At 38.9% G+C, this 26,080-nt stretch overlaps 2 protein-coding genes across 4 annotated transcripts in view; both read right to left on the bottom strand.

Moving 5' to 3' along the window:
* The window catches only part of LOC122212831 (olfactory receptor 9A4-like), an 85,532-nt gene that overhangs the window by 23,057 nt on the left and 36,395 nt on the right, over positions 1-26,080 (bottom strand). For all 3 annotated transcript variants that reach the window (XR_006199340.1, XM_042926823.1, XM_042926809.1), the window contains one exon: positions 10,961-11,037. Coding sequence is in view for 1 of the 3 variants with exons in the window: in XM_042926823.1 (XP_042782757.1) it covers positions 10,978-11,037 (60 nt within the window). In the remaining 2 variants the exon portion in view is untranslated. The remainder of the gene's footprint in view (positions 1-10,960; positions 11,038-26,080) is intronic.
* Positions 15,444-16,388, bottom strand: LOC122212864 (putative olfactory receptor 9A1). Its single transcript, XM_042926844.1, has one exon. It carries the CDS (start codon positions 16,386-16,388, stop codon positions 15,444-15,446), a length of 945 nt encoding a protein of 314 aa, XP_042782778.1.

Below are 26,080 nucleotides of genomic sequence, written 5' to 3'. Positions count from 1 at the left end.
TAGAAACCCCAGAACTAGACCCACAAACGTATGGCCAACTCATCTTTGACAAAGCAGGAAAGAACATCCAATGGAAAAAAGACAGTCTCGTTAACAAATGGTGCTGGGAGAACTGGACAGCAACATGCAGAAGGTTGAAACTAGACCACTTTCTCACACCATTCACAAAAATAAACTCAAAATGGATAAAGGACCTGAATGTGAGACAGGAAACCATCAAAACCCTAGAGGAGAAAGCAGGAAAAGACCTCTCTGACCTCAGCCGTAGCAATCTCTTACTCAGCACATCCCCAAAGGCAAGGGAATTAAAAGCAAAAGTGAATTACTGGGACCTTATGAAGATAAAAAGCTTCTGCACAGCAAAGGAAACAACCAACAAAACTAAAAGGCAACCAACGGAATGGGAAAAGATATTTGCAAATGACATATCGGACAAAGGGCTAGTATCCAAAATCTATAAAGAGCTCACCAAACTCCACACCCGAAAAACAAATAACCCAGTGAAGAAATGGGCAGAAAACATGAATAGACACGTCTCTAAAGAAGACATCCGGATGGCCAACAGGCACATGAAAAGATGTTCAACGTCGCTCCTTATCAGGGAAATACAAATCAAAACCACACTCAGATATCACCTCACGCCAGTCAGCGTGGCCAAAATGAACAAATCAGGAGACTATAGATGCTGGAGAGGATGTGGAGAAATGGGAACCCTCTTGCACTGTTGGTGGGAATGCAAATTGGTGCAGCCACTCTGGAAAGCAGTGTGGAGGTTCCTCAGAAAATTAAAAATAGACTTACCCTATGACCCAGCAATAGCACTGCTAGGAATTTATCCGAGGGATACAGGAGTACTGATGCATAGGGGCACTTGTACCCCAATGTTTATAGCAGCACTCTCAACAATAGCCAAATTGTGGAAAGAGCCTAAATGTCCATCAACTGATGAATGGATAAAGAAACTGTGGTTTATATACACAATGGAATACTACGTGGCAATGAGAAAAAATGAAATATGGCCTTTTGTAGCAACGTGGATGGAAGTGGAGAGTGTGATGCTAAGTGAAATAAGCCATACAGAGAAAGACAGATACCATATGGTTTCACTCTTATGTGGATCCTGAGAAACTTAACAGAAACCCATGGGGGAGGGGAAGGAAAAAAAAAAAAAAAACAGGTTAGAGTGGGAGAGAGCCAAAGCATAAGAGACTGTTAAAAACTGAGAACAAACTGAGGGATGATGGGGGGTGGGAGGGAGGGGAGGGTGGGTGATGGGTATTGAGGAGGGCACCTTTTGGGATGAGCACTGGGTGTTGTATGGAAACAAATTTGACAGTAAATTTCATATATTAAAAAATAAAAAAAATAAAAAAATTTAAAAAAATAAAGTAATTACGCTGAGTTAAAGAAGCCAGCTCACGCTCCCCAGGAAAAAAAAAAAAAAAAGATAATGCCCTTGAACTTTCTCCTTCACCGAGGGGCATACCTGGAAGACACTCACCTCCAGAAAAGGGTTGGAACGTTCTTTGGCTCTTCAAGCATCAATCCAGGCTACCCATGGTTAGTAAAGAGCCATGCTTGGGAGACAATGAGTAGTTCCTGCTGTCTCCACTCATGGTGAAAAATACTATCGACACACAGGAGCTCCGGAAAAAGTGCAGAAGTGGTGCTGAGAGGAATCTAGCTATCTCCCTCCCCCTCATTCTCTCTGCCTCCTTCCTTTTCTATCTTATCCATCCCCAAGGATAGTTATACACTGGAGAATCATTTGCACAGGTTCAGAGACACACTAGGGATGTAGTCAAGGAAAAGCTGAAGAAACTTTCACTCTTCCCTCCTGAGGATAATCAAGTTTTAGACCTCGGTAAAGTTCTCTGCATTGGGAAAACTTAAACACTCCTACTCAGGAATTTCTCAACTTTCAGGCTGCCATCCTCCCAGACCCTTAGTTATCACCACTACCAAGCTGTGAACACTCAGCCCCCTCATCTGCTCTCTGCTTCTCCCTGACTCCATTTAGCCCTACAGAGCCTGCGCTGCCCCCAAGCTGATGACTCCAGGACAGACTCAGAAACTTAGGGGCCACTCAATCTTCTTCTTCTTCATCTCCAAGGTTTCAGGAAGCACGGCTTTCCCAATGATCTCTGCACACTCTAAACCACATACCCTCTGTCCACAGTTATGGGAACCTGGCAAGACAAATAGAGAGGACCTGCCACCTACTCCAATGTCACCTTCTGATAATGCCACAGCCCATTCCAGTCCTTCCAACATGCACCCAACTCTGGGTGTTCAGCCATACATTTCCCTTCTAGACCTTCAAATGCTCTCAGGTCACCTCCCTGTGCTGCTTGAACTGAGGGGTCAAACTTGAAGAAACACTATTCAGAATTAACAACAACAACAACAACAACAACAACAACAACAACAACAACAACAAAATACTGCATAAAAGACAGAATGGCTGGGATGCTGAGTTTAAAAGCAAAATCACACTTAAAACATTTACTTTTAATGTTGAAAAACAACTGCCATCTTTCATGAAATTAGCACAGGTATTATTTAAAAATCAAATGGAAGGATATAAGGTAAAGCATAAATATCTCTCTCCCCATCTGCTTGATTCTCCTGATCCATCTCCTAGAGCTAAATATTATTATAAATTATTATTAAAAATTTCTAGTCTATTCATACAGAATTTTCTGTGTGTTTACAAGAATATCTGTATATATTCTTTTTAAGTAAAGTATGTTTTAATTAATATACTTTCCTGCTACCTTCTTCTTAATATATATATGTGTGTATGTACACATGCTTGTGTGTCTATTAAACTTTTCCATATTAAAAATATGTTAATCACATTTTATGTAATTGCTTAACAAATATTTGCTTATGAAAATACTGATCATTAATTAATGAATATGCTGATTAACAAACATTTTCTCCAATTTTTCATGTGTATATTATTGATGCAATAAATACTCTCTTGTATGATAATTTGTACAACTTTTTAATTGTATTAAATTATTAGCTGTTACCATTCATTCTCCAAAGTTACAATAATTTATAATCTTTTTTTTTTAAGTTTTTGTTTAAATTCCTGTTAGTTAACACGCAGTGGAATAGTAGTTTCAGGTGTACAATACAATGATTCAACACTTCCATACATCACCTGGTGATCATCATAACAAGTACCCTCCTTAATCCCCATCACCCACTTCACCCACCCACCCCCACCTCCCCTCTGGTAATCACCAGTTTGTTTTCTATAGTTAAGAGCCTTTCTTGGTTTACTTCTCTATCATTTTTCTCCTCTGCTCATCTGTTTTGTTTTTTAAATGAGATTGTATTGGGCCCATCCAAAGAGTCTCTTGTCAGGTATTTCTTTTCTTTTTTTTAAATTTTTTTAATGTTTGGTTTGTTTTTTTTTTTTTTGAGAGAGAGAGAGAGAGTGAGAGGGAGAGACAGACAGACAGAGCACGTGTGGGGGAGGGGCAGAGAGAGAGAGAGAGAGAGAGAGAATCCCAAGCAGACCCTGGGTTGCCAGTACAAGTCCGATGCAGGGCTCAAACTCACAAAAGGTGAAATCAAGACCTAAGCTGAAATCAAGAGCTGAACACCCAACCAACTGAGCCACCCAGGCTCCCCCAGAATCAATTTTCTTAATTCAAGGCATGGTTCAGTTTTCTAGATATCTTTACAGTATTTTCCACTATACACTGGAAGAGTAGAAATGGAGAAGGAAGAAGGAACATAAGTATTAAAACTCCTTCAGAAAAAGTTTCATTTCTTAAAAACTTAAATATATATGATTCAGCAATTCTACTTGTAGACATTTTCCTAAAATGAATGAAAACATACTTCTGTTATAATGTTCATAGTGCCTGTATTCATTGTAACTAAAATAACAAAATAAATATGTATCAACAGAGATGGATATATTCATATGAAGAAATACTACTCAGCAACAAAAAGTAACAAACTGTTCATAGACACAAAATGGTTGAATTCAAGTACATTACAATGAATGAAAAGGTCAGACACCAAAAATGCATATTGTATGGAGGTATGTTCGCTATCATTTTTAACTTATTGGATTATACAGATTAGCCTTTTATTCAGGATTTTGGCCTCTATGTTAATGAAAGGCATTAGCCTTAATTTTATTTTATGTAAGGTCCTTGTCAGGTTTTGGCATGAAGGTAATTTTGGTTATCATAAAATGAATTGGAAAATATGCCCTCCTTTCCTATTTTATGTGGGAAAAGTTTGTATTATCTCCTTCTAAGTTGTTGGGGAAACTCCATGTCTAGTGAGGACCTCTAGCCCAAGAGTTTTCTCTATGAGAAAGTATTTACAGGTGAAACATCTTTAGTAGCTAAAGGACTATTCAAAACTTCTACTTCAGATTGTGTTTGCAAGGTGAATTGCTTAATTCATCTGTCAAGTTTATTGACAAAGTTGTTCATGATACCCATTTTTATAGATTTAAGAATTATGGTACCATTGTGATATCCCTTGTTTCCATTTGTGACATTGGTAATTTGTGTTTCTATTTTTTCCTCGGTCATTCTTGTTAGGGATTGACCAATTATATTATTCTTTTCCAAGACATTACATTTGGCTTTATTGAGTCTTCTCTATTGCTATCTGGTTTACGTTTCATGTTCTCAAGGCATTATCCCTATGTGTGTCTCTTCATACGGTATTCTATTTATAAGGGTGCCAATCATTAGGATAGGGATCCACTATGGCCTCATTTTCACTGATTACATCTGCAACCACCCCATTTCCAACCAAGTTCACATGCTGATGTACTGGGAGGTTAGAACTTCAACATATGAATGTTGACAGACATAATTCAACCCACAACAGAGGTCTTGGCTGCTTCCAAATGGGGGAAAATATGAATATACTTACAGTAAACATTCTGTGCAAGATTATGTGTGGACATAAGTTTTCAACTCATTTGTGTGTATACTAAGGAAGATAATTGCTGGGTTGAATGGTAAGAGTATATTTAGCTTTGCAAGAAATTGCCAATTGTCTTTCAAAGTGACTGTACCATTTTTCATTCCCAACAGCAATAATGAGAATTCCACTTGTTCCACATTGTCACCAGAATTTGGTGTTTTAGATTTTAGCCATTCTCTTAGGTGTTAACATTCATTAACATTCATTGTTGTTTAATTTGCAATTTCCTGATGACATAGGATATTGACCATTTTTTATATGCTTATTTATCACCTGCATATGTTCTTTAGTGAAGGGTCTGTTCAGATCTTTTGTCCATTTTTTAATTGAGTTATGTGTTCTTATTTTTTTAATATGAAATTTATTGTCAAATTAGTTTCTATACAACACCCAGTGCTCATCCCAACAGGCGCCCTCCTCAATGTCCGTCTAGTTATCTGTTCTTATTGTTGAGTTTGAAGAGTTCTTTGTATATTTTGGATACATGTGTAATATTTCATATGTGCTTTATAAGTATCTTCTCCCAAACTGTGGTTTGCCATTTCATTCTCTTAACAGTCTTTCCCAGAGCAGAAGTTCGTGTTTTCAATTTTTTGTTTCCTAAATCATGCTTTTGGTGTTGTATCTAAAAAATAGTCATCAAACACCAGGTCACCTAGTTTTCTCCACTGTTACGTTATGATGTTTTGTAGCTTTGCATTTGACATTTAGGTCTCTGCTCCAAGTTGAATTTGCTTTTGTGAAAGGTGTAAAGTCTGTGTCCAGAATTATTTTTCATGAAGATGTCCAGTTGTTCCGGCACCTTTTGTTGAAAAGACTAACCCTTCTTCATGGAACTGCCTTTGTTTTTTGTTACAGGTCAGTTGATGATATCTGTGTGTGTCTATTTCTGGGCTTTCTGTTATTTTCCACTGATATATTTCTCTATTATTTCACCAATAACACTCTGTCTTGAAAACTACAGCTCTATAATAAGTCTTGAAGTTGAGCAGAGACAATACCTTCAACTCTGTTCTATTATGTTGGCTATTCTGAGCCTTTTCCCTTTCCATATAAACATTAGTATCATCTTGTCATTATCTACAAAATAACTTACTGGGATTTGGTTGACAATCAGAAATTAAAGAGAGAAATAACTGAATCAGAAATACAAAGGATTATAAGAGAATGTTATTAAAAAATTATATGTCAAGAACTTGGACAACCTAGAAAAAATGGATATATTCCTAGAAACATAACCTTCCCAAACTGAATCCAGAAGAAATAGAAAATTTGAACACATTGATTACCAACTACAAAATTGAATCAGTAATAAAATAAAAAAATCCCAACAAACAAAAGTCCAGGACCAGATGACTTCACAAGTGAATTCAACAAAAAATGTAAAGAAGACATGGGACACCTGGGCAGCTCAGTTGGTTAAGCATCTGACTCTTGGTTTTGGCTCAGGTCATGATCTCAGTTAAATGAGTTCGAGCCCTGTGTTGGGCTCTGTGCTAGCAGCATGGAGGCCGCTTGCGAATCTCTCCCTCCCTCTCTCTCTCTGTCCCTCCCCTACTCACTCTGTCTCTCTCTCAAAATAAATGAATAAACTTAAAAAAAAATAACTTTAAAGAAAACGTAATCTTCTCAAACTATTCCAAATAATAGCAGAGAAAGGAAAGTTTCCAAATTCATTCTATGAGGCTAGCATTACCCAATAATAATAAATACCCAGATAAAGGCACTACAAAAGGGGCTCCTGGGTGGCTCAGGCAGTTAAGGGCCTAACTCTTGATTTCAGCTCGTCATGATCTTATGGTTCATGAGTTTGAGCCCTGCATCAGGCTCCACGCTTATAATTCTCTGTCTCCTCTCTTTCTGCCCTCCCCCTCTCTCAAAACTAAATAAACTTTTTAAAAGATACTACAAAAAACAGGGAACTACAGACCCATATTGCTGATGAACATAGATGTGATAATCCCCACAAAAATATTAACAAACAGAAGCCAATGATTTAAATAATTTAAAAAGTCATTCACCACGATCAAGTGGGATAAATTCCTACGATGCAAGGTGGTTCAATCTTCACAAATCAATCAACATGATACATCACTTCAATAAGAGAAAGGATAAAAACTATATGATCATTTCAATAGATGCAGAAAAAGCATGTGACAAAGTAAAATACATGATAAAAACCCTCAACAAAGTAGGTTTAGAGGGACATACCTCAACAAAATAAAGTCCATATATGGAAAACCCACAGCTAACAACATCCTCAATGGGGAAAAAGTGAGAGCTTTCCCCTATGGTCAGGAACAAGACAGGGATGTCCACTCTCACCACTGTTATTTCACCTAGTACTGGAATACCTAGCCTCAGCAGTCAGACAACAAAATAAATAAAAGGCATCCAAATCAACAGGGTAGAAATCAGACTTTCACTATTTGCAGGTAACATGATACTCTAAATTCAAAACCCAATAAACTCCACCAAAAAGTTGCTAGAACAGATACACAAATTTAGTCAAGTCACAGAATACAAAATCAACATTCAAAAATCTGTTGCTTTTCTATACACCATTAATGAAGCAACATAAAGAGAAATCAAGGAACCAATCCCGTTTATAATTGCACCAAAAATAATAAGAAACCTAGGAATAAACTTAACTGAGGAGATAAAAGACCTGTACTCTGAAAACTATAAAACATTGATGAAAGAAATTGTATAGGATACAAACAAGTGCAATGATATCCATGCTCATGGATTGGGAGAATAAATATTATTAAAATGTCCATACAACCCAAAGCCATCTACAGCTTTACTGCAATCCCTACCAAAATACCAACAGCGTGTTTCATGGAACTAGAACAAATAATCTTAAAAATTATATGGAACCACAAAAGACCCTCAATAGCCCAAGTAATGTTGAAAAAAAGAAGAAAACTGGAGGTATTAACACAATCTCAGATTTCAAGATATACTACAAAGCTGTAGTGATCAAAGCAGTACAATACTGGCACAAAAACAGGCTCATAATCAAGGAAACACAATAGAGAGACAAGAAATAAACCAACACTTACAGGTCAATTAATCTTTGACACAGGAGGCAAGAACATGAATGGGAAAGACGGTCTCTTCAACAAATGGCGTTGGGAAAACTGGGCAGCAACACGCAAAAAGAATGAATGAAACTGGACCACTTTCTTACACCATAAACGAAAATAAACTCAGAATGGGTGAAACACCAAAATGTGAAACCTGAAACCATAAACATCCTAGGAGAGAGCACAGGCAGTCATTTCTCTGACATCAGTGGAAACGTTTTTCCAGATGTGTCTCCGGAAGCAAGGAAAACAAAAGCAAAAATAAAGAATTGGGACTATACTGAAATGAAAAGCTTCTGCATAGCAAAGAAAACACTCAACAAAGCAAAAAGACAACCTACTGATGGGAGAAGATATTTGCAATGACATACCCAATAAAGGGTTTCTTTCCAAAATGTATACAGAACTGATACAACTCAACACCCAAAAAACAAAATTAAAAATGGGCAGAAGACATTAACAGACATTTCTCCAAAGAAAACATATGGATGGTCAACAGACATATGAAAAGATGCTCAACATCACTCATCATCACGGAAATTCAAATCAAAACTACAATGAGCTATCACCTCACACCTGTCAGAATGGCTAAAATCAGAAACACAAGAAAACAAAGACAACCTACTGAATTGTTGGTAAGGAGTTGGTAAGGATGTGGAGAAAAAGGAACCCTCTCACACTGTTGGTAAGAATGCAAACTGGTGCAGCCACTGCGGAAACAGTACGGAGGTTCCTCAAAAAATTAAAGATAGAATTGCCATATAACCCAGTAATTCCACTACTAGGTATTTACCCAAAGAATACAAAAACACTAATTCAAAAAGATATATGCACCCCTATGTTTATTATAGCATTACTGAAATTGCCAAACTACATAAACAACCCAAATGTCCATCGATAAGCAAATGGATAAAGAAAAGTGGTATATATGTATATATATATATACATATATATATATATGCACGTGTATGTATATGTGTGTGTATATAATGTGTGTATATATATATTCAATATATATAATGAAATATTACTCAGCCATAAGAAGAATGAAATGTTGTCATTTTCAACAGTATGGATGGATCTAAAGTCTAAAATGTATTATACTAAGTGAAATAAATTAGAGAAAGACAATTACCGTATGATTTCACTCATATATGGAATGTAAGAAATAAAACAAACAAACGAAGAAAAAATTAGACAAACCAACAAATACACTATTAACTATAGGGAACAAACATGGCTACCTAAGGGGAGGTGGGTAGGGGGATGGGTGAAATAGGGGATGGGGATTGAGAGCACACTTAACCTTCATGAGCACTGAGTAATGTATAGAACTGTTGAATCGCTATATTGTACACCTGAAACATAACGCTGCACGTTAGCCATGCTGGAATTGAATTTTTTTTAACGAATAGAAAAACTAGACTGATAAAAGGTATTTCCAATGTGCATGTAAGATAATATCGGATACATGTGCTCAATATCTGAAGAACCCCTGAATGTCACGACAAAGTAACCAAAGGCCCAAGTAGAAAAATGTGAAACTCCATCCCTCCTCCCCTACTGTTCTCCCATTTTCTACCTTCAGCTAAACAGAAACTTTACAGAGTATCTGGACTTAAGTAAATACTCATTTGCTAAAAATAATGAGATATCCTCATAAACAATCAAACCTTCCTGGCAATTGAAAGCTAGAGTTTAATTAGTATGACTCAAAGACATTGGAAAAACACAGGATAATTTTACATCTTTTATTTTTAAATTGATAATATAGAATTTCATTGGTAATACATTCTCATGAAACACACACCAAAACAATATAAAAGGTTATTCAATAAGAAATACTTCTTTCACTCCTACTCCTAATAGCCCAGTTGGTAATCAGTTACCTACCTTGACTTCCAGACGTTTCCTCATGTAATTATGCAAATATGAATAATTTGATATACATATATGCTGTGAACTGATTACCATAATAAATTTAGTTAGCACATCTGTCCCCTCACAAAATTACTTTTTATTTCATGGTGAGAACATTTAATATCTATTCTATTAGTAACTTTCAAGTAGACAATGTAGCATAGTTATGTAGTCACCACGCTGTACATTAGATCCACAAACTTACCTATCTTACAACTGGGAGTTATAACTTATAAGAGTTACAAGCAACATCTCCAAATTTCCCTCATTCCCCAGCCCCTAGTAACCACCAGTCTACTCTCTATTCCTAGGAGTTTGGCTTTTTTAGATTCCACATATAAGGAAAAATATACAATATTTGTCTTCCTCTGTCTGATCTATTTCCCTTGGCATAATGCCCTCAAGATTTATCCATGTTACTATTTTGCTATTCATGTTGTTAGCAAATGACAGGATTTTCTTCTTTTTTATGGTTGAATAATATTTCATTTCTCATTAATGGATCAGATTAAATTAGTGACTGGCTTCAGGAGAAAAAGACCTACTATCAGCCAGTCTAGGCTACTGATTCTGAGTGATTCTAGTGATTCAGAGGCTTTCTCAGGACTTGTATGGATACACTTGTTTCTTGAGCCCTCTCTTGGTGAATTCTTAAGCTTGTTTCTCTTCTAGATCATGTAACGCACCAGGCCAGGTGCTGAAAACCTCCCTTTAGCTTTCCCAAAGGAAAGAGCTAATGCTCACATTTGTGGTCTCTCTTTGGCCTACAGATTCCGGGTGAGTTTCTGGGCATGTTCCATAGCCTGTGCCCAAAGCTCATCCAAGCTGCCTTTGGGTCTGGGCACCAGGCTGAGGTACATTAGATGCTGGGGGATCTGCAGCCAAGGCATCCCCAGTGGCTGGTGTGTGGGTGTTTTCATCTGACCAAAGTGACAATGAAGTATGAAGCTGGAATAAAAACATCCAAAATAGCTTACCTTTTATGAGTTCTCTGTTAGAGGGATGCTGGAAAATCCGCCCCATCAAAACTTAGAAGCACACCAAGTAAGAAGACCTATGGAGCACAAAGCACAAGGAATAATTTATTGTTAGGTTTATGGTATCTGTAGGGGTAAACAAGAAGAAAACACAGGATGAATATTTGATCAAAATTTAAAAATAAGGTGATTAACTAAAGAAAAAACAACTTGATAAATCACAAAATGTCGGTATATTATTTATATATCCCAGTAGACAGTTGAACACAGTCACCTCTGAAGAGTGTGAAGAGAATCAAAGAGGGGATCAAAGGGTATTGGCACAAAAACAGACACATAGACCAATGCAATAGAATAGAAACCCCAGAACTAGACCCACAAACGTATGGCCAACTCATCTTTGACAAAGCAGGAAAGAACATCCAATGGAAAAAAGACAGTCTCGTTAACAAATGGTGCTGGGAGAACTGGACAGCAACATGCACAAGATTGAAACTAGACCACTTTCTCACACCATTCACAAAAATAAACTCAAAATGGATAAAGGACCTGAATGTGAGACAGGAAACCATCAAAACCCTAGAGGAGAAAGCAGGAAAAGACCTCTCTGACCTCAGCCGTAGCAATCTCTTACTCAGCACATCCCCAAAGGCAAGGGAATTAAAAGCAAAAGTGAATTACTGGGACCTTATGAAGATAAAAAGCTTCTGCACAGAAAAGGAAACAACCAACAAAACTAAAAGGCAACCAACGGAATGGGAAAAGATATTTGCAAATGACATATCGGACAAAGGGCTAGTATCCAAAATCTATAAAGAGCTCACCAAACTCCACACCCGAAAAACAAATAACCCAGTGAAGAAATGGGCAGAAAACATGAATAGACACTTCTCTAAAGACATCCGGATGGCCAACAGGCACATGAAAAGATGCTCAACATCGCTCCTCATCAAGGAAATACAAATCAAAACCACACTCAGATATCACCTCACGCCAGTCAGAGTGGCCAAAATGAACAAATCAGGAGACTATATAGATGTTAGAGAGGATGTGGTGAAACGGGAACCCTCTTGCACTGTTGGTGGGAATGCAAATTGGTGCAGCCGCTCTGGAAAGCAGTGTGGAGGTTCCTCAGAAAATTAAAAATAGACCTACCCTATGACCCAGCAATAGCACTGCTAGGAATTTATCCGAGGGATACAGGAGTACTGATGCATAGGGGTACTTGTACCCCAATGTTTATAGCAGCACTCTCAACAATAGCCAAATTGTGGAAAGAGCCTAAATGTCCATCAACTGATGAATGGATAAAGAAATTGTGGTTTATATACACAATGGAATACTACGTGGCAATGAGAAAGAATGAAATATGGCCTTTTGTAGCAACGTGGATGGAAGTGGAGAGTGTGATGCTAAGTGAAATAAGCCATACAGAGAAAGACAGATACCATATGGTTTCATTCTTATGTGGATCCTGAGAAACTTAACAGAAACCCATGGGGGAGGGGAAGGAAAAAAAAAAAAAAGAGGTTAGAGTGGGAGAGAACCAAAGCATAAGAGACTGTTAAAAACTGAGAACAAACTGAGGGTTGATGGGGGGTGGGAGGGAGGGGAGGGTGGGTGATGGGTATTGAGGAGGGCACCTTTTGGGATGAGCACTGGGTGTTGTATGGAAACCAATTTGACAATAAATTTCATATATTAAAAAAATATATATATATATAACACAATTTTGCCGTTTTTAACCATCTTAAGTGTACAATTCAGTAGCATTAAGTCCACTCACATTGTTGTGTGACCGTCACCACCCTCCATCTCCAGAACACTTTAGCATCCTAAGCTGACACTTGGCCCCCATTAATTAGTAACTCCCATTTCCTCCTTCCCCAACCCCTGCTGCTCACTATTCTACTTTCTGTCTCTAGGAACTGGACTATTCTAGGTACCTCACATAAACGGAAACATACAATATTTTCCCTTTTATATTCACTTTCTTTCATTTAGCAATATTTTCAAGGGTCATCTATACGACAGCATGGATCAGAATTTCATTGTTTTTTAAGTCTGAATAAAATTCCATTGTACGCATATACCACCTTTTGTTTACACATTCATCTGTTTCCTCATCTGTGGAGAGGCTTTTGGGTCACTTCCACTTTTTGGCAATTGTAAGGAATGCTGCCATGATTGTCAATAAAGCTTCTGTTCCCTCTTGCTTTGGAGTCTTAAGAATTCTTAATACCAAGTTATATGAATGTTTTGGTATAAAAGCAAGTGTTCACATACAGCATGTGAACAGGAAAATCTCCAGGGTTGGGGCAGCGGCCCTGATTCAGAGTCTAAATAAGGAACACAGTTTCTGACTACTGGTGGTGCCCCTGAGAGGGACAGATGACATCAGGCACAGTGCTCAAAAACAATACTGGCTCGTTGGACTGGAGGGATGGCGGTTGCAGGAAAAATGGAGGAGGACTCTAATAGACTAGGATGGCCTGATACACGTAAATGGCCTCTGAGGAGTTGTAAAGCCTACAAGACAATTCTGTACAATGGTACTGACACAATATAAAGATATAAAATGTAAAGGTCAAGCCATTGGTGTGTGCCAGTGAAAGATTCAGGAGCAAGCCTAATGTCACAGAAGAAAGACAAATATTTGCCTACATTTGAAAAGAGCCATAGAGAACAAGTACATGAGAGGGAGGAAAGAACAGGGATTGACCTCTTACCGTCAAAGAACCCCTACTCAACCCCATGGTCAGGCAGAAAATTTACAATCATATACAAATGCAAGGAGTCCTAGATCTCAGGGTTTTAATAATCTAACTATAGATTGAACACAGTCCCAATCAATAGCCCAGCAAGCATTTTGTAGACATCTACAAACTGACTCCAAAATTTATATGGAAAGAGAATGACAAGAGAATAGCCAAAATAGTTATGAAAAAGAAGAGTCAATTTTCATATCATTTATTTATATCATATATTAATCAACCCACCTACATACATATAATCTTCTAATATGCGTGCACACTGATGCACCAATTTGAATCCAGTGCCACATGGCTAATTCTAGCCTTCTCCTCTTGCTTCTCTGTAACATACCCATCCACAGTGACAGACCTGGCTCCCACCAGTTGTTATCTTTATTTGTTCACCTGTAGTATACAGGTATAGCAATTGCAGAATTGTTAACTCATACTCTCAGTGGGAAACAACTTTATTAACAATACTATTATGATCATGCTCAGTTCCACTCTTAGTCTTACAGATTCCAGTCAAAACACTATTTTTCAGTTATGTATGTCACATCCTTTTTTCCCAGTCCCTTCAGTGAGTTCACAACATACATGTATAATGTTGGGAAGGAAGTTTCATGTACACAGTCTTTGACCCCTGCTTAGCCACATAAGAATGGCAGAAATATTGACAATGGTGGTGTGAAAGGAGAGAGGCCAGGATGGGACAATAAAGGAATTGAGATGCGGACGAGGAAACTCACTGTAGAGTTGGAAGACAGCTTGGCAAAGTTGGTCCTTGTAAGGGGGGGAGGAGGAAGGGAACCTAGAAATGTAGCTGAGAGAGAAGGGATGCCCTGTGTCAGGATTGACCAATGTGAGGACTATGGGGAGAAGTGACCAGCTGCCCTTTTTCTGCCCTCCATGCACACCTGCTTCAGCCCAGGGACACAGCAAGATCAGCTCACCCTTGTCACTTCAATTCCCAAAACTAGCCAGTTCCCCTCCCACATTTGGGGCTGGTGTTACAATGAGAGTCAATGACAGATGAGAAAATACTTCTTTCCAAAACCCTCCCTCTTCACTCTGAGAAAGTCTACCAATTGTAGATGTGCATGAATTAACACACATTTAGCCCTGAGGTTGGGAGGTGTCAGGACTATGGAGTGAGTTCACTCTCACAACTGTCAGTTGAGAACTACAGGGAGGTACAGTCCCCGTTGAACCTTGGAGCAGGAACCTCAGGAAAAGGTTGTACATGAGGCTGGACTTGGGGTCACTTACAGAAGAAACAGAAGGTCTTTAGGCAGTGAAAATATCATCAAATCACAGGACAAAATATGGGAAAATGACCCTAGTACCTACAATCAAACACATAGCTCAGCGACCATGGAGTGAATTATGCTTTTCCTTGCTTTTCCCAGTCAGAGTTGAGAGTTCTAAAAAAACCCATATTTTGTACATTTACACCTGTTAAATTTATATTGTAAGATGTATCATAAGTATAGAAGAGTGTATAAACATACATATCCAGTTAAAAAATAATAATGTGATCTCCCATGTAGGAATCATCTAATTATAAATTGGAGAACCAGCCATGTTTTAAAATTCCTATGAAAAATTTTTAGAATTCCTTTGTGCATCACAAACTATTTGATGATGAAAATTATCATTTCAGGTTGAATTAGTGTTTTGAGATTACTCAGGTCCATGATGACGAGTTCATTATTGTCCTTAGGACACAGCTAATCCTTGAGGAGTTGATAGCAGCGTTTCATGACATCTCGAAAGGCCTCTATGAATTTGTCATTCCGGAGGGTGAAGATGAATGGGTTCAGGAAAGGGGTCACCACTAAAACCATCAGTGACGCTACCCTGTTGTACTCAGCTGCCTGCGTTTGCTTGGGTTTCACATAGAGGAACAAGCAGGTACCATAGCCAATCACAACAAAGGTGAAGTGAGAGGCACAAGTAGAGAAAGCTTTCCTCCGGCCCGAGGCTGAGGGGATCTTGAGGATGGTAGAGATGATGTAGGTGTAGGAGATGATTGTAGGGATCAAAGAACCAACAATAATGAATATAGCCATTAAAAAAAGGATAAACTCTGTGAAAAGGCTATCATCACAGGATAGTTTGAGCAGTTGCCCTCGGTCACATAAAAAATGGTCTATCACATTTGATTTGCAGAAGGTAAGCTGAAATGTGGCATAGACTGGCCAGATTTGAAATAGGAACCCAAACACCCATGACACAATGACCACCCAGATGCAGGTGTGGCTGTCCATAATGATGTTGTACCTCAAAGGGTTACAGACAGCCACGTAACGGTCCACAGCCATTGCTCCAATTAATACTAACTCCGACGTACCCAAAGAAAGGTACAAATATAATTGTGCACTACAGGCTGTCAAAGACATTGCCTGCATCCCTGGAAGCAGCAGCCCCCAGAGCATTAAGGGGACAGCAACCGATGTGATCAGGATCTCTAGGACTGAGAGGTGGCCAAGGAAGAAATACATGGGGGACTGCAGACGTTTATCAACACAGACAATCACAATGATGACCATGTTCCCCATGACTGTCACTGAGTAGAGAAAGAAGAAAGTGGCAAAAAGAATATCGTGTAGTTCTTTGGAGCCATGGAAGCCAAGTAGATAAAATTCAGTGGCGCTAGAATAATTCTTCGACATTTAGTCCTGTGCTCTTGTTCTTTATGGAATCTAGGGAACAAAGGAGAGTTCACATCCTTCTAATTTCACAGGACTAAAGCTATCCCAGGTGGAGGAAATATCATCTCTGCTCTTAGGCTGCATCATGACCAAGTGGGTTCATCTTCCACTATTTGCTGTACAAGGTTGATGTTGAATGTTTTATGAAGAAAATACATATGAAAATAAACATATATATGCAAGAAGATGAGCAATAACACCACAGCCTAGGCTTGAAAGCCCACCCACCCCTGTAGGCACTCTTGTCTTTCAATTCATCATCATCCTGCCTCCATCTCTGCTCTGACCTGCCACCCTGTCCAGTTCCCTGACCACAGTGTGTTCATTTATGCCACCAATGCTTCCACCCTAAATGCCCTACGATTTCTTCTCTGCCTCTTACGTCCATGTCATACAAAATCTTACCAATTTCACCCAGATACGTTTACATATTTCCTTCATCTCCTCTGAATGTGGGCTCCATTTAACTTCTGTTCACTTACAGTTCTTGCTTCAGCTACCTTTATCATCATTTCAGCCCATCAGTAGAGCCAGCCGGCAGGGTGGTGGGTCTACCCAGAAAACTGTCATAAGATAACAGCTATTTTGAAACAAAGCATGGAGTCTTTCCCTGACTGCTGGGGAGCTGACTCCCTGAAGTGGATTATCCACTTTTTTCCTCCTTATTCTTATCATGAACGCCATCTCTGTCTCTCATTTTGGCGACTGTTCTTCCTGGTAGGAAGAACCTCATTAGCTTCCAGTTGGAAACTTGTAGCTCTGAGATTGTTCCTTCTGCCACCAGAGGACACCAGGGAGTAGGGGTCCAGAGGAGTAAAGAGGGGGCTGGGACTTTTATCCCCAACTCCCATCTGTCCTGTATAATCTCCACCCTGGCACCAGGGGACAAGAAAACAAGCAACACCCTCTGCCTTCCTCATGTCTCAAATCTCTAGTTTCAGCAAGGAGATAAGACCTCCCAAAAGGCAGTCTGTGTCTATTTCCAACCAGCCATGGTCTGCATCCTATAGAGAACCTTGGAGAAGTCCCCAGAGATTATCTGCTGTCTGTGTCCTCCTTTTTTCTCCAGAGACCTACAAATATGGAAAAGTGTCAGAAAACACCCAAAAGGCTCACACTGATCTGGTCAGTAAATCTGGGCTCCTTCCCTCACATATGCAGGTCATTGCTCAAATGTCTCCAACCCATGGGCCCTCTCCAATCATCCTCTCTAAAACAGCAAAAGTGCCTCACATTTTACCCTCTTATTTGGTGGGATTTTCTTCTTACTGGCTCTCATCAATAGCTGATATTGAAGCACTTTTGTCTTTCTTGTTCACTCTCACATCTCCAGTGCCAAGAACAGAGTCTGACACAGGGTAAGTATGCGCTCTTTTAATATTTATTCGAAACATTTGTTCAAACGTGTCAGTGAATGAGCAAAAACTATCCACCCTGATCTGCTTTTCCTCTTGTTATAAAATAGTCTCTCTTCACTCTTTACTAAGGCATTGTCTGGTCAAGCTGTGGTCCTCTCCCTGGAGATCCCCTACACAATGGCCAGATTACAAAAACAAGAAATAAGGACAAATGAGAGAGCAGAGTCTTAGGTCATAGCAGAGAGCTGTGTCTATCACAAGTACCGAAAAGAGCTGAATATGCTCTCTGCTGTGGAGGGAGGATTTGATTTGAGCTCCTCCATTATGCGGCTCCCCTAGCCTACTGTTCATGCTCCAGGGAAGGTGTCCTCATTTTAGACAGCAATGAAGCCCAGAACTTCCCATGCTGATCCTCTCTTACTCTCCTTCGCAGAGGGGAGCCCCTAGCAGACACTCACCTCTAGAGAAAGAGACTGACCTGGAAAATCCTACAGCTCTCCAGGGATCAGCCCAGGCTACCTCCTGCCTGACTAGGGCAGAGCATGCACTGTGGCCCAGGGAAACCTGCTGCTGTCCTCACTCTCAGTGCAAGAGAAAACTGTCTTCATATGAGCACTTAAGGAAAAGTCCAGTGATAACAGTGCTGTGGAAGCCCTGTTGTCTCCTCTGTCTCTCTTTCTCTCTCCTTCTTTCCTTCTACTGTCTGTCCCCAAGGGGAGTTATTCTCTAAGAAACTACATTTGTCAAGTTCAGAGAAACCCTGGGGATGCAGTCAAGGAAAAGCCAGAAAAACTTTCACCCTTCCCTCCTGAGGCTAATCAAGTTTTTAGAACATGGGCAAGTTTTGTGTAATGATGTAGGTCATTACAAACTTGGAATCTCCTAGTCAGGAGTTTCTTAACACCCAGGCTGCCTTGTACCCAGACCTCAAGTCCTGGTAATCATCAGATAGTCTGAGCCCTAAACAGCCAACCCCTGCTCTGTTTTGTGCCACTACCTCATTACAATTAGTCCTGTGAGAGGCTGAGCGACCTGTAAGCAGAAAACACCACAAATGGTTCCAAGACATATGCCAAAAACCAAGTGGCCAACAAGTAGCTCTGTGCTGACAGCTTAGAGCCTGGAGCCTGCTTCAGATTCTGTGTCTCCTTCTCTCTCTGCCCCTCCCCCACTTGTGCTCTGTCTTTATCAAAAATAAATAAATGTGTAAAAAACATTTTTTAATAAAAATTAAAAAAAATGTTCACAGGGGTTTAATTCATTATAACAACTGACACAAAATAAACACCCATCAATAAGAGAATGATAGTCATTCCTCCTCATTCACAGATTCCATACTTGTAAATTCATCTACTCGCTGAAGTTTATTTTTAACTGCAAAATCAGTGTTTGCGGCACTTGCAAGGTCATTTGTTTTAAGCCATACATTTTATATCCGTGGTCCTAAAATCTGGAACTTTCCCAGTTCAATTCTTCTTAATGAAAATAAAGTCTTGTCTCTTCCAGCTGTTGGGGGGGCGGGGTGGAAGGTCCATAGAGCGAACTGGGTAGCCTGGGTTGCCAGCCGACACAGGGAGCTCCCAGGATGTGGCACTTGCCATTTTAAAACTGGGACATCCCTGGGGTGCCTGGGTGGCTCAGTAGGTTGAGCGTCCGACTTCGGCTTGGGTTATGATCTTGCAGCTCATGGGTTCAAGCCCCACGTCAGGCTCTGTGCTGACAGCTCAGAAGCCTGGAGCCTGCTTCAGATTTTGTGTCTCTCTCTCTCTGCCCCTTCTCCACTCATGCTCTGTCTCTCTCTCTCAAAGATGAATAAATGTTAAAAAAAAATTTTTTTAATAAAAAAATAAAACTGGGACAGCCCTTGGCAAAGTGAGATAAGCAGCACCCTGCCTGTGAAACAGATATTTCCTTGGCTACTCAGAAAATGCAAGGGACTCTTGGTGCCCAATGGCTGTATACACAAACTTTTAACCAATACCCCCATTTTAATTCCTCACCCTCACCTTCCATGGTTGATCGTTTTAACAGTTCTGTTGAGGAAATGCAATTGCTGGGGGAGTGGGAGGGGGCTGCTGTTATTGTTTTCTTTGCAAAAACTTCATTTGTATTACATAGTCTTGTTACCTTGGAAACACTTCTCTCTGCTTCCTCTCATCAAAAATAATTCACAAAATATCATCCATTGTACCATTTTCCACATTCTCTTTGCCCCTGTTAATTACCTTATTTTTTTGTATTCTCATAATGCCTCTTAATATAGTTAGGGGAGGAAGGGAAAATGGATGATCAGTTGATCATAAACAGAAAGTCAGGCTACTTCTTTCTTCTTTTCTCTAGAACTTAACTGTAGCATCTTAAAGGAAGGGTTAGTTGTCTGCTTGTCAGTTACCTTGGTCCTCCCCGATGCTTTCTCCCCTATCTTCTGGCCCTGGACTTATTCTCTTTAATTTTTATTTACTTACTTTGAGAGAGAAAGAGAGAGGGATGGGGGAGAGAAAGAGAGGAGAGAGAGAATTCCAAGCAGACTCTGTCAGTGCAGAGCCTGCCGTGGGGCTCAATCTCACGAACCATGACATCATGTCCTAAGCCAAAACCAAGAATCAGAAGCTTCACTGACTGAGCCACCCAGGCACCACTGGCCCTGGACTTATTAGGGCATTCATATAGAGTGAACATGGTCCAATGTGGACTAGAGGAAGAATGAACTAGGGCTGTGTTTTGGTGAAGAGAGAGGAATAAGGGTCAAAAAAATGGCAGATTTAGGAGAGATGCCTTCTCTGAGCTCTCTCTTTTGCTTAGGGAGTCATGGGGAGGATGCTTGTTTGAATAGCTCAGATCACAGAGCCTTGGAAAATATCCTGTTTTCCTGGTCTAGACTGAGCTTGGAAAAAGGGTCAGGATTAGGAAAGTAGAAAAAAAGAACAGTTATAAATAGGTCCTAAATAGCTCAAGGAACCAAGCTAGGTCACTTCTGAAGTTAATGCCATTTCACTATAACTGGACAAGAGGCACCCCTCACAATCTGTAACACAGATCTCACAGAGCAGGGCTACCCTCTGATCAAGGTTGCTGGTGTCACACTGGAGGTGGAGAGACTGGTTACACTCCAGTGTGTGGGCACGTGCATGCATGCGTACACATGAACACATCATAGAAACACAACTTATGGATGTCGATCTCTAGCAAATATATAGCTGTTTAACCCTTAATTAAAAGGTGTCTCCAAGTGACACTGGACAGTAAGGTGGAGATTTCTCCATCTTTGAGCATGTGTAAGTGTTGGAAATCATCTCCAAACTAGGAAAACATTTTTCTCCACCTGAAAAGTTTTTTTGTACTGGCTCACAAGGGACTAATTAATTTCCTCACTTGAAAACTTTGTAAGGCATGAAAGCAATTATCTCCTTCCTAGATGGCATTCACCTTCACTCAGCTCCTACTAATATATCAGGGCACAAAATCACTCAGAATTTTATCTTCAGGGACTCTCCACTGCAACTCTCCACCCACTTAATCATGCCTCTCCTCCCATCACAAATCAACCACAGAAAGTTCTTTTTTTTTTTTTTTTTCTTACTCTCCCCTTCTAAAGTGATTTAATTGTTGACTTCTGGGTTTTAGGAACTTGGTTTAGGATAAAGTAATTACCCCAGCATCAGCACCATCACAGAGGAACAACCCTATCTCAGGTTTAAATTTTAAAAATGAGGGGATGCCTAGGTGGCTCAGTTGGTTGGTGTCTGACCTTGACTCAGGTCATGATCTCACAGCTTATAGGTTTGAGCTCCACGTCAGGCTCTGTGCTGACAGCTCAGAGCCTGCAGCCTTCTTCAGATTCTGTGTCTCCCTCTCTCTCTGCCCCTCCCCTGCTCACATGCTGTCTGTCTCTCAAAAATGAATAAACATCAAAATTTTTTTTTTTAATTTTTAAATGAGGTTATTTATAAAATAAAATTTATCAGGCCATTATTAGATATTTTCCTAATCTTGGGGCCTGGAGGACCCTGCTAAAGGAGTATTTAATATTTAATGAAGTGTTTGCCATTAATTTCTAAAGACCTTTTTCCTTGGTAACTATTTTCTACATCCCATTTCTGGGGATAGAGTTCTGAGGGTTAGAACCTGAGAATGCTTGACTTGCTATTTGTCTTTCTCTGACTTACTTTACTTAGCATAATATACTCTAGTTCCATCCACATTGTTACAAATGGCAAGATTTCATTCTTTCTGATCACTGAGCAATATTCCATTGATTATATACACCACATCTTCTTTATCCATTCATCACTCGATGGACATTTGGGCTCTTTCCATACTCTGGCTATTGTTGGTAGGGTTGCTATAAACATTGGGGTGCGTGTAGCCCTTTAATTTACCATTTTTGTATCCCCTGGATAAATACCTAGTAGTGCAATGCCTGGGTTATGGGGTAGTTCTATTTTTAATTTTTTGAGGAACCTCCATACTGTTTTCCACAGTGGCTGCATCAGTTTGCATTCCCACCAACAGTGCAAAAAGGTTCCTCTTTCTCCGCATCCTGGCCAACACCTGTTGTTTCCTGAGTTGTTCATTTAAGCCACTCAATATATTTTAACACTTAAAGCACATCTCAATGCGGACTAAACACATTTCAACTGCCCAGAAGATAGTGGTAATAGCTACAAAAGGTAGTAGTACAATGTGGGTACAATCTTTTAAGAACAAATTCATTTTTACCTTCTCCAACGTCTACAACAATCTCTTCCTCCACTAAGTCAGTCAGAGAAAGACAAATATCATATGATTTCACTCATATATGGAATTTATGAAACACAACAGATGAACATAGGGAAGAAAAAATATGATAAAAACAGAGAGGGAGGCAAACCATAAGAGACTCTTAAATACAGAGAACAACTAGAGGGTTGCTGGTGGGGTGTTGGGTGGGAGGATGGGCTAGATGGGCAATGGGTATTAAGGAAGGCACTTGTTGGAATGAGCACCAGGTGTTATAAATAAGTGATGAGTCACTGGGTTCTACCCTGAAACTAATACTACACCTTATGTTAACTAACTTGAATTTAAATAAATTAAAAAAAATAAAATAAAAAAAACTCTTGACTTGAATAGGCTATACCAAATCTTTCAGTTTCCATAACCTCATTAGGATTAGAAGAAAGGGTGTCTTGAAAATTGGGAAAAAGTCTGTCCTGGAAAGATTGAGCCATAGATTCTTTGGTGTCCTTACACTTTCTCTTGATTTAACAGGGACCATGGGTGTACGTAATATAATGTGAGCGACTCTGGGATGGGGTTTGCAGTGAGGCATCTAGCAGCTTGCTAGATGGAATCCTTGGATTCGTTTCACAGTGTCTCTTTTAAAACCCAAAGAGCAGAGTTGATTTTTCAATTCCTTATCTGACTGATTGATGGTGAGCACAGCACAGAGACTACTTATGTCATCTATTCACTACTCTTCCGCAAGAGTAGCCTAAAATGGCTTGCTGGGGTTTCGTCTTGTGGATCACGATGCTTCCCATATGCTTCACCTGCATCCTGGTTAGCGATGGTACCTACTATGCTCACAGTGCAGAGCAAAAACTTTATGTTGAATAAGGACATTCTCCTACATAACAAGAATCCCATTATCACATATGAGAAGACTAACCTTAATTCAGTAATATAAAATGTATAGTCCATATTGAAATTTTCCAAAATTTCCCCCAATATATTTATACCTTTTTTTAAATCAAAGATCCTCTTAAGGTTCGTTTGATTATTTTGTCTTTTTAATTTGTTTTAATTGAGCACATTTTCTCTGATAATTTCTAGCTTTTTATTTTATTTTAGGTTTTTGTTGTCATTGTTGTCCTTTGCTTCCTCTTCTCAATATCACTTATTTTCACAAAATATAGTCCTCCTTGAGTACCCTGTAATTCAGTCTTTGGTTGAGATGATTTTGACTTTTTTCAACTTCTTGAATTTACTTAATAGTTCTTCACAATCTGTTTTCTTGTCCATTTCTATTCTGAGGGTTAAGTTTTCTAATTTCCAGTGTTGTTTCATATTTGTAAATGCCTCTGAATTATGATTAATTCATGTTGAAAATTTATTTTACAGAAGCAGCATTGCCAGTTAGAGTACAGTGGTTATACACAGTTCTTTTGGTCTTTAGCCCTGGAGTTTTTAGTCAAAATACTGTTTTCCAAAGTTGCATAGGACTTGCTTAGAACTATGCTGATATCCAAAGTTTCCTTGGTCCTTTTACACCAACCTCTTCAGTAAGCCCGTATCACACATTCATATCACAGTAAATTCTTTTGTCTGCATTCCATACTGGGATCCCCCAAACTCCTGGTTGACTTTTTTTCAATTTGTATACATTATAGTTCACTTTATATACTGTAAACTCCGATGAGTTTGACAAAATAATGTATCCACCACTATAGTGCCAAACAGATTCATTCCATTGCTCCCGAATTCCCTGCATTTCCCTAGTCACTGTCCCCTTACTTCTCCTAAAGAGATATGTATCCACTTATCTATTTTCCATCCCTTGTAGTTTTTCCTTTTTGCATAATGTCATTAGAATTGAATCATACAACATGTAGCCTTTTGTTCTGGCTTCTTTCCTTTGGCAAAATGCATTTAAGATTTTTTTCATGTTATTATGTGAGTTATTAGCTCATCCCTGTTTATTGCTGAATAGTATTCACATTGTATGGACGGATCATAGTTTGTTCATCTATTCACCTACTGAGAAACACTGTGGTCGTTTCCAATTATGACTAAAGTTTCTATAAACATTTGTGCACAAGGTTTTGTGTGGAAGTAAATTTTCCATTCATTTTGGAGGCACAATTTCTGGGTTGTATGCTAAGTCTATCTTTAACTTTATAAGATGTTGCCAAACTGCCTTCCAAAGTGGTTGTGACATTCTGCATTTCAAGCAGCAATGAATGAGCATTTCTGATTTTTTATATATCCTCTCTAACATGTGGAAATGTCAGGGTTTTTTTTTTAATTTTTAGCTATTCTAGTAGGTATATAGTGGTATCTCATTGTTGTTTTAATTTGCATTCACCTATCACAAATGATGTTAAACATCTTTTCATACTCTAAGTTGCCATCCTTATATCTTCTCTGGCATGCATGTGTTCAGATCATTTCCCCATTTTGGGGGCTGTTTGTTTCTTAGTGTTAAGTTTTAAATGTTTTATTTTGGGGGGCACCTGGGTGTCTCAGTTGGTTAAGTATCCCTTGATTTAAGCTCAGGTCATGATCTCATGGTTCCCGAGATAGAGCCCCATGTCAGGCTCTGTGCTGACAGCATGGAGCCTACTTGGGATTCTCTCTTTCCCTCTTTCTCTGCCCCCCACCCATTCACATTCTCTCTCTCTCTCTTTCTCTCTCTCAAAAATAAATAAATAAACTTTTAAAAAAGGAAATAAATTCTTCCAACAGCCTGAGGGAGCTCAAAAGCAGATATTAAAAAACTAAGTTTTATTTTTCATGTATGTATTCTGGATACACATATCAATTATCATATCTGTGAGTTTTCAAATACTTGCACCAGTCTGTGCCTAATCTTTTCATTCTATTCACAGTGACTTTAGCACAGTAAAACGTTTCAACTTGATAAACTTCAATTTTTCATTCTCTTCTTTCATGGATGATGCTTTCGGTGTTGTACCTAAAAACTCACCACCAAACGCAAGGTCATGCAGATTTTCTCCTAGAAGTTTCATAGTTTTGCATTTACATTTAGGTAATTTTAGATAATTTTTATGTAAAGTGCAAGGTATGTGTTGAGGCTCATTTTACCACATAGAGACAGCCAATTTTTCCAGCAGTATTTTTGGAAAAGATTAACATTTCTTTATTGAATTTCCTTTGAAACTTTGTCAAGAATAAGTTGTATTTGCTTAGGTCTATTTCTGGGCTCTCTATTATCTTCCATTAATCTGTCTATTGTCTTTTCAATACTATACTGTGTTGATCAATATAGCTCCATGGAAAACCTTGAAATCGGATAATATGAGTCCTCTGAATTTTTACAATTGCTTTGGCTATTCTACTCCTTTGCATTTCCTTATAAATTGTATAATCATTTTGTCAATATCTACATAAAAGCCTGCTAGAATTTATTTGGGATTGCAATGGACCTATAGAATGAAATTGGAAAGAATTAACATCATAACAATATTGAGTCTTCCAATCCATACTCATTGTATACTTTTGCATTTACTTGGAGCTTTCATTGGTGATTCATAGTTTTCCACTACAGATTCTGAACATATTTTATTAGATTTA

This window comes from Panthera leo, chromosome A2 (assembly GCF_018350215.1).
Source record: "Panthera leo isolate Ple1 chromosome A2, P.leo_Ple1_pat1.1, whole genome shotgun sequence".
In the NCBI taxonomy this organism is placed as follows: Eukaryota; Metazoa; Chordata; class Mammalia; order Carnivora; family Felidae; genus Panthera; species Panthera leo.
Note: the sequence above shows the minus strand (reverse complement) of the source record. Positions and strands in the feature narration are given on the sequence as shown.